This window comes from Limulus polyphemus, unplaced genomic scaffold, assembly GCF_000517525.1.
Source record: "Limulus polyphemus unplaced genomic scaffold, Limulus_polyphemus-2.1.2 Scaffold5119, whole genome shotgun sequence".
NCBI classification, from domain to species: domain Eukaryota; kingdom Metazoa; phylum Arthropoda; class Merostomata; order Xiphosura; family Limulidae; genus Limulus; species Limulus polyphemus.
The window spans coordinates 52,528-67,025 of NW_013670729.1; the positions used below are offsets into that span (position 1 = coordinate 52,528).

General features: G+C 30.1%; 1 protein-coding gene across 7 annotated transcripts in view; it reads left to right on the plus strand.

Moving 5' to 3' along the window:
* LOC106472152 (guanine nucleotide-binding protein G(q) subunit alpha-like) overlaps positions 1 to 12,559 on the plus strand; it is a 64,495-nt gene extending 51,936 nt beyond the window's left edge. Inside the window, exons 7-10 of one of the 7 annotated variants that reach the window (XR_002613411.1) lie at positions 1,431 to 1,538; positions 7,100 to 7,264; positions 10,898 to 10,950; positions 11,299 to 12,559. Coding sequence is in view for 3 of the 7 variants with exons in the window: in XM_022400743.1 (XP_022256451.1) it covers positions 1,431 to 1,538; positions 7,100 to 7,182 (191 nt within the window). In the remaining 4 variants the exon portion in view is untranslated. Of the gene's footprint in view, positions 1 to 1,430; positions 1,539 to 7,099; positions 10,802 to 10,897 lie in introns of those variants that run through there. The other 6 variants (XR_002613413.1, XR_002613410.1, XR_002613412.1 and 3 more) reach the window with 6 other exon arrangements.
* Positions 12,560 to 14,498: the final 1,939 nt, after the last annotated feature.

The window sequence follows — 14,498 nt, forward strand, 5'->3', positions numbered from 1 at the left end:
TGATATCCACGAGGGATGGATAATGCAGCGGTAGACCTCACGCTATAGTAGCACAGTTTTTTTTTATTTCTCTTGATAGATATTTAGAATATTAACATGCCTTCATGTTTTATTGTTCACCGTGTTCATTTCTAATACCTGTAAGTGATAGGTCATGTTTACCTCCATTATAATTAAGTGGTTTTTGTTTCACATACTTAATGCTTTTCTCAAGATCTTAAACTTCTGCCTTTTTACAACATTAGTTTAGTGAGGAAGCCGATTACTTACTACATGTAAAAAAAATTCCTTGATGGCAGGGTTGTTGGTTGTAGAGAGGGTTTTGTACATTATATTAAAATGATTTTTGGTATACAAAAGAAATGGCTGTAAATTTACATTTAGTTAATTCTACACTGCATGTATATATTGAAAATTCAGATTTTGTTTCATGCATGTTGATTATATTTCTGGTTCTGACGTGTGATAGTTTACTCTCTCTGTTAGATGAAATGTTGCCTCATAATTTGTCATGAAATGCTCATAAGATATTTCTTCACTTTGCAAACTGTTGAATAAAGATAATTAAGTAAATTATAAACCTTTTCTTACTTGAACTAAAGAAAATGTATCCACAACTTGTGGATGAAAGTACACAAAGAATATCAGTTACAAAATTTGAAGGTATAGATTTATAAGATGATCAAAATGTACATTTATGTCTTTTATTAACCCTCAGTTGTACTATTAAAACTGACGTGTTAAATGTAAGATAATTAGAGAATAGAACACTGACCCAACTCATTTTTCTAAGTGTGTGAATCTGGTTGTCTATATCCCAGTCCTACTGCTTCATACTTTTTTTATGATACTTATATATTTTGTTTTTTCATGCCTTTTTTATAATTTTTGTCTTACTGTTTTGTACATCTACTTTCACAAAATGTTTAGAGAATTATTTATGTTCATCAGTGATAAGACTGGATGTGTCTCAAATATTACCTGTTGTTAGTAGTAGTAGTTATTCTAGTGTAAATACATCATTGAATTAAGTGCAGTATATAGTAACCTACCTACATTTGGCTTGGGACTTCCTTCAAATGGTTAGCCCTTAAGAGTTATAAAAAAGTAAGAACACCAAACAGATGCCCCTAGGAAACAATTCTCCTTACGATACTTGGATAAATGGTATAATAATTTTGTACTTTGTTTAACATATTATATACTTCTTTGTCTTGTAAAAACTGGCAGCACTATGTGTATACCATTATCAAAAATTCTTTTATTCAAAACTTGCATTACGTACAATACTGAGATTCTTTGAATATTATTTGACTAGTCAGATACATGTAGTTGACTTTATTATTTATTAAAAAATTATTATTATTTAATCTTCCATAGGAGATAAGTTAGACATGTAATGTTTAAGTTTAAATTCTTGTTTGTTTTAGGCCCCAAGCAGGACCATATTGCAGCCCGTGAATTCATTCTCCAGATGTACTTAGATCAAAGTCCACACCCAGATCATATGGTGTATTCACACTTCACTTGTGCCACAGGTATGTCAAAGTTAACAGGGTCGACATAAATTGTACTCTCTTATTTTCCTGTATAGTGCCTTTCTATATCATGAGTGGAGATACAAAAATTTATTTGTCACCAAGGTAATCCCCTTTATCCAACAAAAGTTTGTCATAGACAAACTTCAGAAATATCTGTTAAAACTCAAATATTCCTATCCATCAAAGCTTATTCAGTGCCAAATTTTGATAAAATTTTTGTGTTAACATTTAAAGTTTGTGCAAGGGCAGTGTTTTTAATATTTTTCTGTTAACATCCTACTCTTTCTGTCATTGGAAAGCTTGTTGGTAGACATTTACCATATTTTGTATTAATGCTGGAGGTTTTGTTTTCCCTTATGTTAGAAACTAGATATCCAAAGGATATTTAGAAATCCAAATTAGTTAGAAGTTTTTGACATATGTTTTGTCAGTGAATACTAATGAACTGAAAAGTTAGTCAGGTTTAGATAAAACTAAGTTGTTCTGTTTATTAACTTTTGAATTAAATGTAACAATTTGACAAGTTCCATATGACATGGAGCTGGTTTTTTTTTTTGGAAAATAACTAGATTGACATCAAAAAAGAATGTGGTCTCTAGAATCTTACTTCTTTAATTCCTGATTTTAGCAGATAAAGTAATCCAGTAATAGTGCATATGCTTATCACACTCCTGTCCACATTTCAGTTTCATCTAGTTGTACCCTTCAAAATGTTTAATCGTATGACAGTATACGAAAATTTAAGAAACGTGCAGCATCAATTGTGTCAGTTTGCAAGTTGACATTGCAACTTTCAACACTTTTAATGTTTTTCTGAGAGTTGAGTAACGTAAGACTAGAATTTGAGCCAGTATCACAACCTTCATGTAGTGTCTAGAAATATTCATTGGTTCTAAGGTATAAACAGATAACTAGAGGAAGATATGCTTTATGAATTTTCTAAAGAGGTTTTAAATAGACTGAATACTCTTATTCTAGTTGCTGGTTTCTATTTGATATAATGTAAGACCACTTTTTATGTGCATGTTGGACAACTTAATTAGTTAAAACTGCTCATAGGAAATTACTAAAATTTCAGATAAGAAAAGAAATAATCAATATTGGAGTTTTTGTTCATTTTTCAGGGAAGCTTGTATAGTAGTAATAAACAAAAATAGTTTTAACAGTTTTAGTTCTTTCAAATTCACACAAAGCAACTTCCAGTTATTGCATTCCATTTGCACGATTCATACATTGTGTGTGAAAATTAGTGTATGTTCAGATACATAGCTGTGCCCGGTCTCCTGTATTTATATTTTAGATGTTTCTAGTTTATTGTGTTTATATTTAGGTAGATAGTTACTTTTAGTTTATTATGATACATTTATAATGTTTTATGTTTATACAGATGGTTGAGTGTGTTATGGAGCCTCATCATGTTGTTACAGTCCATGTCACTGTTATGTTCTATCTGAAGTCCATGCATCTCGATAATAGCCCTACAGTGTAGTTTCCATTGCAGTAGGCTTCTCCACAAGGTTCATGTCTAAAATACACCACTCTTCCTTATAGTTTTCCATAATTCATGTAAAATAATAGAAAGACAATATCCCAGTGACCATTTCAACAATCCGATTACAGTGAAGAATCATTGGTTCTGTGTTTGGTGACTTGACCATTATGTCTTCATGTGGAGTAGTGTGAATACCCTTTTCATTCTTCAGCTGCATGAGTTATTCAATGGTTGAATAGAAGTATGATGGGAAGCTATATGTTGGTGAATTCATACCTTTTTGGCCTCATCTCAAGATGGAAGTCCTTCTTGATGGTGTTTACTGGTACCAGAGACAATGTGGATGGCTTTTGCCATCAAACTTTCTGTTTATGGTTTATCACCTGTTACAACATCTGGGATAAGTTTTGTTGCAGGTCTAGTTTTGGATGGCAATGGTGCTCCATGTTGATTCATATTCCTATGTTTTCCAATGCCATTAAGTGCCAAGGATATTGCCATCTTGAAAGATCTAATTTCCCAAAATGAATACATATTTAAGATCAAAATAGTTATCAAACAACCTTCCTGAAAATGATCAGTTGCTGGTGACATCACAATACCTATGAAATGTCAAAATGTAGTTCTGATACATTCTGTTTCACTGCAAGTTTATATTGACTGAAGTTGTCACTTGCTTATTTATCCCTTTTTTTTTAAAATAACATAACCTATTTATATAGGTAGTTAGTTGTTTTTAGTTTATGTTTATAAAGGTAGATAGCTTTTTTGGCCTACTTAATTTATATGTGTAGATATTAATTTGATACATGGAAGTAAACCATTCATAAAACTTTTAACAAAGGACTCTGACACTTTCCACTGATTAGAACATTCTGCTTGCTTTGATAAGTTGAAAAATTGTCTCTCTCCAAGTAATATTAGCTTTATTATTTCCACATGATAACCTGTTCACTTTTAATAAAACCTGTAATAATTAACTCTTTTTGTAAGATTTACTATTTTACACAATATTTCCCACTTGATAACCTGTTCACTTCTAATAAATCCTGTAATAATTAATGCACTGTACTCTTTTTGTAAGATTTACTATTTTACACAACACTTCCCACTTGATAACCTGTTCTATTCTAATAAATCCTGTAATAATTAATGCACTGTACTCTTTATGTAAAATTTAATATTTTACACAACACTTCCCACTTGATAACCTGTTCTATTCTAATAAATCCTGTAATAATTAACACACTGTACTCTTTATGTAAAATTTAATATTTTACACAACACTTCCCACTTGATAACCTGTTCACTTCTAATAAATCCTGTAATAATTAACGCACTGTACTCTTTATGTAAAATGCAATATTTTACACAACACTTCCCGCTTGATAACCTGTTCTATTCTAATAAATCCTGTAATAATTAACGCACTGTACTCTTTATGTAAAATTTGATATTTTACACAACACTTCCCACTTGATAACCTGTTCACTTCTAATAAATCCTGTAATAATTAACACATTGTACTCTTTATGTAAGATTTACTATTTTACACAACACTTCCCACTTGATAACCTGTTCACTTCTAATAAATCCTGTAATAATTAACGCACTGTACTCTTTATGTAAAATGCAATATTTTACACAACACTTCCCACTTGATAACCTGTTCTATTCTAATAAATCCTGTAATAATTAACGCACTGTACTCTTTATGTAAGATTTACTATTTTACACAACACTTCCCACTTGATAACCTGTTCACTTCTAATAAATCCTGTAATAATTAACGCACTGTACTCTTTATGTAAAATGCAATATTTTACACAACACTTCCCACTTGATAACCTGTTCTATTCTAATAAATCCTGTAATAATTAACACACTGTACTCTTTATGTAAGATTTGATATTTTACACAACACTTCCCACTTGATAAGAAGTATTAATTACAGTCTCTTCTATAAAATCTGTAAAATGAACCGATTGCTTATAAAAGCTTTTATGTTTTACAGCATATTTTGTATTGAACTAACGAGTGGTTTAAAAATTAACACTTTATATGGCTTCTAATGGTTTATAGGCTCTTTTCTAAACTAGAAACTAATATAAACCCAATCTGTAATGATTCACATGCCTCACTGCTTACAGACTGTTTGACTGACTCCTTCATTATTCCACCAACTCCAATCTGATACTACAGGTTTCAGTATTGCAAACATCCCTGCTGTTAAAAACTTTAAAATATTTTATAGACTTCCGATCTCATGCTATTTCATAATGGAGGACTGTCAAGATTAGTAAAAGTCAGGATCAGAGTTAGCATTTAAGTTGTATTTAAATGAGATATATAGGAACAATTACATCTTTAACACAAAGTTCAGGTTATTGGGTTTAAAAGAAATAAAACGGTGGCTGTATACATTTATCCAGAGAGGTTCCTGTTGTGCACAAAGATGATACTTGCATTTTCAGATAACATGATTATAAAAAGTCATCTTTGCATGTTTCATCAACCTAATTGTGTAGATTATGATTCTGTTTCAATTTTTTGACTTTGTATTATATTATTTCCAAGAAAAAAAATTAAGACTACTACAGAAAAAAAAAAGTTAAAAAAATTCATAATTCCAAATATACAGTTTTGAGTGTTTGAACAGCTTTTTAGTAGACAAACACGTTCATACAATATCTCATGATAAATCAAAATATCTAAGCAATTAAAGTTTGGAAGAAGGGAGGAATACAAGAGTGAAACCTGAAGAAACTTATGTGAACATAATAAGCCAAAATGATATAGTACTGTGAATATGACATAAAAGGTGAATTCACTTTAGGCTATAGCATGAAAGTTGAAATAAAGTTCAATTACCTAAATTAAGAGTAAAAGTTCGGTAGCGCCTTGCTGATTATTTAGTCTCGGCTTCTTCTGAAGAGTCAGCAGAGTTTCTTTCATCCATAGCATAGTCTCGTTTTCGGTATTTAACTTATTGGGGGACGAAATCGCATCACATTTACTGGTGTATGTCGAACAATGCTCGAGCTGTCCTTGAACCTAGGATTAGAGTGTCCCTTTAAACTATCTCCCAGTCTTCTGACTGTTGATCCAATGTAATATACAACATTTATGACTTCAGGTGTATTCCTAGGTGAAATTAATTTCAAGCAATATAGAATATGTAACGAGAATAAAAGAAAGCTGTGTACATGATAATACATCGTAAAAGTCTAAACTCAGATGTTTTATCACATCCACAGTACTGTATCATGTTGCCTTATTATGCTCTCATATGCTTCTTAATACTTGACTACCATATTGAATCAACTTATATTGCTTAGATAATTTGGTATGTCACTAAGTACTGTATGAAGATCTGTTGAAAACTACTTTGGACATTCTAATGTCTGGATTTGACATTATGGTAAGGATATTCAGGCATATGTGCATCAGTTTTAAAGCTGGACAACTCTTAACTCCGTATCTTTCCACGTTTGTTTTTAGCATTAAAAAAAAAGACAATGTATTTTCCATACATATTTCATACCTCATTTGTTTCTTGGAATTTCTTACTGCCAAGAAATCTTTCATGTATAATAGCTTGCTTATGACATGGATAGAGCTGCAGGTTTACTTTTATATACTGTATAAGTTGAAAGAATGGATTTTATAATGTTAATTTTCTATTGTAGTTTGAACAGTTTATTGTTATTTTGTCACTCACTTCTAAAAATTTCTTATTTATCTGATATTAAATTGAATTAGGCATAGAATTTTTACAACACTTAAATTCAGCATTTTTCTTTGTTTTTTATAGTAAAATTAAATGTGTGAAAATTACAATTAAAAACTGAAAAAAATGGACAAAAATTATTAAGATTTGATAAAAGTACTTCAAATGACTCGCTTTTTAATTAAGATTATTTTTTAATAATTTGTAATACTTTACTAACTTCAGCGGAACTTTTTTGAAGTTTACAGCTATAAACTAATTCATGTAATTAATAGAATATACCATCTTTTAAGTTATGTTGTGTGAAATAATGTATTGATTTTAAATTGTTTCTAGATACTGAAAACATACGGTTTGTATTTGCTGCCGTAAAAGACACCATCTTGCAGTTAAATCTGAAGGAGTACAACCTGGTTTAAGGAAGGAACTACCTAGTAAGAGGCCCATCTCTCGTATCCTGCATTTATAAACTGCTGTTTTCTGGGCTGTTTCTGTTAAGATGTAGGTCTTACTGGGGGTTAAATACATATGTTTAAATGTGTGGGTGAACATGGCATTCTGCACACATTTCTGTTTTTCTGATCCTTGTAAAACAGGACTGTCATTGAGGTGTAAGTTCTGTGTACATGTATAATGATAGAACTCTCACACTTAGGTATGTGTGCTTCCTTTTGTGCAACGTATTTAACTTTCTTCCTTATGCTGACGACTAGCTATGGAGTTTCCAAAAACCTAAGGTGTTAACCCTTGTTTTTTCAGCAAGATAAACAAAATTAGTGACACAACCAAATTTTTTTCTTACCAAAGAAAGTAAAAAAACAAACAGCTGCTGCTTGTGTGTATGTGTGTGTGTGTTAGGTGACTGCACTGGGTGTTGGAACAAAAAAAGATGAATCCGCCCATTTGCGACTGTAGGATTTTACAACGGTGCTTAAAGGTCTGCGAACATAACATTTCATGATATGTAAAAGGTTCAACATCTCTTTTAACACAGGCAGTATAGCTCTAGTGAGAACCAGGATGACTATGAAATGTTTCAGATTCTAGTCATCTTTGTGTGTGTGTATATAAATATATGTACTTCAACTTATTGATCTTATGAAGGAGGACTGGCGAGATCACTGACCAGAAGACCATATCAGACTTAATATTCAAGTAATATATATATATCACATACACAGAAAAGGAATTTTTTGATGGCAATTTTTGGCCAGAGGGGTCAACAAGAATAAAATGTTGGATATTTTAATTTCGTACAGAGCGGATGCTGTTGTATGTATAAAAAAGATTTTTGCATAAACAAGTAAGATAATTGTACAAAGTCAGTTTAGCATGTTTGACCACTATAAGAAAGTTTAAATTAGATGATTCTGTTTGAATATTATTTATTTTTGCATTATTACTTCTGAAAAAATAAATATACTACTAACGAAAATGCCAGAATTTCATTGTTTGCCATAATGACTGATTCACAGTTTTGAGTGTTTGAACTAGTTTTTTAACAGAAATAGTTTGCATAGGAGATGAAATATTATAAAGGGGTCAGATGTCAAGATAGCTACATGAGAATATTGAGACAAAATAATATATTACTGTGAATATAATATGTATGAGGGGTATTTTCATGTAATTTGCTTTGTTTTATTCTTGTTACATATTATTTAATGCATAAAATTAATTTTTATCTGGAGATACCTTTGGGGTCATAAAAGGTCACTCTGAATAGCCACTTTCTTTTTGCATTTCTCTTGGTTTTTGTTATTTAGTTGTTATAAGTTTTTGTTTCTTTTTAAAGTTTTTGTGATTATAAATAATGTAAGACAAAGTTAACTATTGACTTTGTTTATGCCAATAATATAAAAGAAAATAATTTATTATTAAGTAATTGGTTAATATAAACAAAATCTTATCAGCATATGCAAGTATCAATTTTGTACACAACAGCACCCTCTATGGACAAAATGTAAACATCCGTCATTTTAAAAATAAAAACAAGATCAATGTTTAAAATACACAATAAAATTTTGTTTGGCCAATGGCCGAAATTAAAAAGACTATGGCCAAATAAAATTTTATTGTGTATTTCAAACATTGATCTTATTTTTATTTTTAAAATTTATTGCACAAGTTTCTGTGGATGAGGACCCCATTGACCTGTTGAACATAATTATTTTAAATGTTGAACTTGTTTTATTTTTAAAATTTATTGGACAAGTTTCTGTGGATGAGGACCCCATTGACCTGTTGAATATAATTATTTTAAATGTTGATCATGTTTTTATTTTTAAAATTTATTGCACAAGTTTCTGTGGATGAGGATGCCATTAACCTGTTGAACATAATTATTTTAATTGTTGATCATGTTATTATTTTTAAAATTTATTGCAAAAGTTTCTGTGGATGAGGACCGCATTAACCTGTTGAACATAATTATTTTAAATGTTTTTCAATGAAATACTATGTGAATTTTAACTCTGATATTGACGCTTGGTAGTTGATCTTGCCAGGACTCGTATTGTGACCTTCACTGGCATTTAATTTTTTCAAACTCGTATTTCTACCCTGGGAAAATAATTTGTTTCCAGTTTTTTTGTTTAGTCATAAAATAAATGCCTTTTGAATGTGGAACAAGTAACATTTTATTGATATGACTTGTACAGAATACCTCAGCTTTTTATCGATAATACTTTTTATATCCTTAAGAGAATATCTTAGTTTATGTGTTATACTACTTTATCCTTTTCCTGATGTTTTCATGGTAGTTCACTTGGATGATAAGTTTTTTTTTTTTATACTTGCGGACTGTTACTGCGTTTGTGTAATCTCAGCACAAAACTTTTCACAACCCAGTACTTGATTGATGTATTTAATTCCAAGTATGATTTACTGGATATTTTTTGTTTGATATATCCTTCCAAGCTTGGATTAATGAGAATTTAGCTGTTTTCCTTTTCAGGTTGAATTGTTTTCAGTTCTTTCCTTTTTTCAATTTTTATTTGTATGCATGTTTTTCACAAGTGTGAAAAAAGTATTTATGTCTGATGTACAATAAATATTTGTTAAACAAAGAATGTGGAGGTGAAAGATGAACAAAGTAAGATAGAATATGGAAACAGGGTGTTACTCGTGTAAACTGAATTTTATTATGTTACTTTTTAATTCATCCTAAACCAAAAATTGGCCAATTTTTATATTACAGTTTATTGTGTTACATTTCTTGTGCAGGTATTTCATGTTCACTTAAACATCAGAAAAATAAAATAAACAGTATATCTGACAATTCTAGACTGAGATGACTTTGTAATTTTTTGTTACCCAGTGTAGTGGGTGAAAATTTTTTTAACTTGCTTATCATTTTTAACAGAAATTCTGCTTTAATTGTGCTATATTTTCTGAGAATGAAATATGCATATGTGTAATTCAGCTTGTATTGTCACTTAGTGGTTTGATGACATACTAATAAGAAAAAAATTATGTATTATTTCTAATTGTCCAATAACTTTTTTAAAGGCAACTAATGTAGGATGAAGCTTTCACAAGTAGCGTTGAAACTTTATTTCCATTATGTGGTTGGTTTTATAATACTAAGATATATAGCAATCTTTTAAATCAAAAGATGTAAATTTACAACCTATAGAATGTCTTAAAGTGTAACAATTGATTTAAAAGATGACAGTTATTGATTTTTTATTTTAGTACACAATAAGGATAATTTGTTTGATAATGAAGTGTAAGTATGTTAATAAATACTAGAACTTTAACAAAAAATCATAAATTACTCAATCCTTGTTTTCGGTGCAGGAGGTTTTGTGTAGTTTCAGAGATATATATTATTCTTGTCATGAATGTAATTAAATTATTTAACGGCTTTGACTTTTTCCCTCCTAACTAAGCTTTGTATGAATAGACCTTTTAAAATTGAGTACTACTGCTTTCATTAGGTGGAATTTATATGAATCAGTAACATATTGAACTTCAGCTAATTAGTTCCATGTATATGTAATCTTGCATATAAATAAAGTGTACTATGTTGTTAAATTACTGTTGTCACTGTATTGCAGACTGGAATGACTGTTTTACAAAGTTTTGCTTCTAATTTATATTATTTTACAACATCCTTTCTCTTTCCTATAGCTGTAAATATCAAGTGTGAAGTTATATATGTGACATTTGGGGGAGTTCAGATGGTATGTAATTTTTTTAGAAATTACATTGCCTGAATCTTGTTAGTACTTTTATTGTCTGTTACATAATTCATTTGCAACTGTCAAGGTATAACAAGTTTATGTTATTGAAATTGATTTTTTAGGGAAGATAGTATTTGTACAAAATAAGTTTCTTGTTTTTTTAATTATCACCTGTTTTTATGCAGATAATTTCATTTGATAAGTTATGTGTACTTTGATATCATAAGTTATTTTTCATAATATGTAGTGCTTAAAACAGGGGAGTTTGTGATAAGAAATTATATCTTTGGATAGAGGATTATATATTTGTGCTTCACTATAGTAACTGCTTTGTCTTCTCTTCTAAAGGGTACGATGTTGGAACTGCTAAAATACTTATTTTGTATTGATTAATTCCTGGATACTGAAACTACTGTGAAAGTATCAACATGAAGATATAAGGCTATTTGAATTGCATATGATCAGACTGCTATTACAATTTTTATAAATTTCCATACATCTTGTGTAAAAATGTAGCTTTTTGTTCTGTTTATGAATGAAGAATTGTAATCGTGTACTACTACATTCAAGTATTATTGTTTTAAAAATTTAATATTTCTGTTAATGATGTGAGAAAGGGAGAGGAAATGTAAAAAAAGTAAAAACTGTCTTGACAGTTACCATTGAATAAGGTTTTATTAGATGTTCAAGCTATAAATTATAAATATATAAACTATACATTATTATTGATTAAAAAAAGTTTTTGTGTTGTTGAAATATACTACGAGAGAATGTAAGACTAACAAAAAGTAAACATTAGAGGAAAACTAATGCTTACATTGTTTGCACAAAGGATGGGGTTTTGTAATAGTATATTTTTAGTTTTGAACTTCTGACATTCAAACATTGGAAACTTTTTATATGCATTTAGAATGAGTAACTTACTAATGAACTGTTTTCTGTGTAAAACAGTAATTTCAGTATCCATTCATTATGATAGTAGTTCAGTGTATAATCTTTGTGACTTTGTAAAGTATGCAAACTTCAGTTGTGTTTTCTGTTTCAAACCATCAAGTTTTTCATTGTTTAGTCTAATGAACTAATAACGTATGCAAGCTTCACTGTTCATATTTTCTGAATAGTCATTTCAGTGACAAGTCGTTTATTATGATATATTTGTGGTAACCCTGTATGCAAGCTCCTCCTTTCTTCTTAGCTACGTAAAATAATCTTTTCAGTAACTGCTCAATCCTAGTAAATTTGTAATAACTGAAATTGTGCAATCTGTAAAGTTAATAAGATGTGTCGTGTTTGAAGTATTTTTAGACAGTTTAATGAAAGTAATTTTTAATGTAATTGTCGTGTTGCACAATTTGAATGTGATAAAAGTTAATAATGAAGGAGTACTAGATAAATGTTTTATTGCTCTTGCTACACACAAGTCTCATACAAAGAAGTGTAACTTTTAAAATAATGAAAAATTCTAAATGCTTTAACATGTTATCATTTGGAAATGAGATGCACTCTGAAATCATTATTTTGTTTTATTTCCTTTCAAACTAAAATAAATAGAATGTGTTTGTTTGTATTAAAACTTTAAGCTTTGAATACTCATCTAAAATTTATAAATAAAGTTCATAATTTCAAAATAATGTGTTTGTATTATATTTAATTTATTCATAGTTTTCCCACCAGAAGGTTATAAAATGAAACTTTAAATTACTATCGGTTTAGCTATATAACTGAGGAAAAATAATATGTAGTAAAGTAAATGTTTGTATTAATTTCCTGCGTTTGTAAACAAACAAATGTACCACTTACCAGTGGTTGGGAATTTATAAGAACTTACTATTTATACATGTTTTAACATTACTTCAGTCTGTATTAAATTATCATTTGTTCACAAGTGAAACCGTTTCTCACATGTTTATTCTGCTGGATTCAGTAATTTATACACATTATCAGTAGCTGTGAATTAACGAAAGTTTCTTAAGTTAGCCTATTTCATTTAGTGAACACAGTGACATACAAACTTTCAGTGGCTGGAACTAGTTAAGGTTTTGTAGTTGTTTAATCCAGAAAATACATTAATATATTGAAAATCATATTATTTATCATCGGTGTTTGGAATTTCAACTCTATTACAGTTGGCATGTTGGGTTCATGCTATGATGTGTACAAATGTGCGGTTTCACATTTTGTGTTTTGCAGTGTTTATGGTTGTTTTTATGTATTTTACAATTTACATATAAAGGAAGCAACTTTTCATGTCCTAAGTTAACATTTACATAACTTCCGTCCAGGGAACGGGTACTCTAGCTAGTGAACAATATATTTAAAACCAAAGACACTATCCATTCCTATGGGCTGGTGTGTCGTATATAAATACACTTGTGGTAGTTGTAAAGCTACCTATATATTAGTAAAACTACACGTCACCTACAAATACATAGGGATTTCAGCTGGAAGCGAATATAAGCTAACTAGTCTTGTATCTGATTGCACAGTAAGAATAACAACCACTCCATCTTCTAGAATACTTTCAAATAAAATAATTGGTATTAATAAACGTTTATTTTTCTTTATGTTTTAAGGACAAATAGATAATATATGTGTTGAAAAACCAAGAGAATATTTATTAATTAACATTTATTTACCAATTAACTTCTTAAACACTGACTCCATAACGTATTTGTAGTCTAATTTAAGTATTATTAGACCTAATACATATTATTTTTGCGTTTGTTTCTTTGTGAAGAAGGTGAAGAGAAGAAAATCATAGAGGACTCGGATAATGATTGTCATACACGTGTTTGTAAAGGTATTGAGCCTAAGCCTAGATTTATTAATAATCCGAATGAAACAACCCAATTTCTCATTGAGAAAAATTAGTAGACAGGGAAATGTGGAAAACCTTGTGTTGCTTTAATTTGGTCTGTCGTAACTTTGGTGAACGCGATGGATACGGATTTGTTTACGTTGCCAAAGTTTGGATATATGCATACGACTACAGGTGAAAATTTTCCTTATTAACCTAATCCATCAATTCCTTTCTTTTTCTACTTTGGAGAATTCAAAAAATTAACATGTTTCTCTTCCTGACTGATGATTGCAGTCAACCACGAAACTCCACCATTTTCAATGCCATATTGTATCTTTGAAGCCGACCACGTGTAGTTTGTTGATATGGTAACGTGACATCACACTCCCCGTGTCGGGTTTTAGGTTTTAAAGACCTCGGAGAGTCAGGTGCGTTCGACATCATCCTCCCTCCATGGTTTCGGTGCAATTGTTGCAGTTACAGGAGAATATTAAAATAATCATTACATGAGGGTCAGAGTAACTCGTACATACCCTGACCCCATTCAGGGCAATATCCATGTAGGTAATTTTATTATAATGGAGCTTGCGATGTATATGTCCAAAACTCGGATCTCGAAAACTACCGCACCGATCATAACTGAATAATATATAATATTTATATATTTTTATAGCTGAGCAACAAATATGCCAATTGAAATTTCCACAAAAATGATGTTTTAGATTTAACAAAAAAAAAGGAGCAAGTT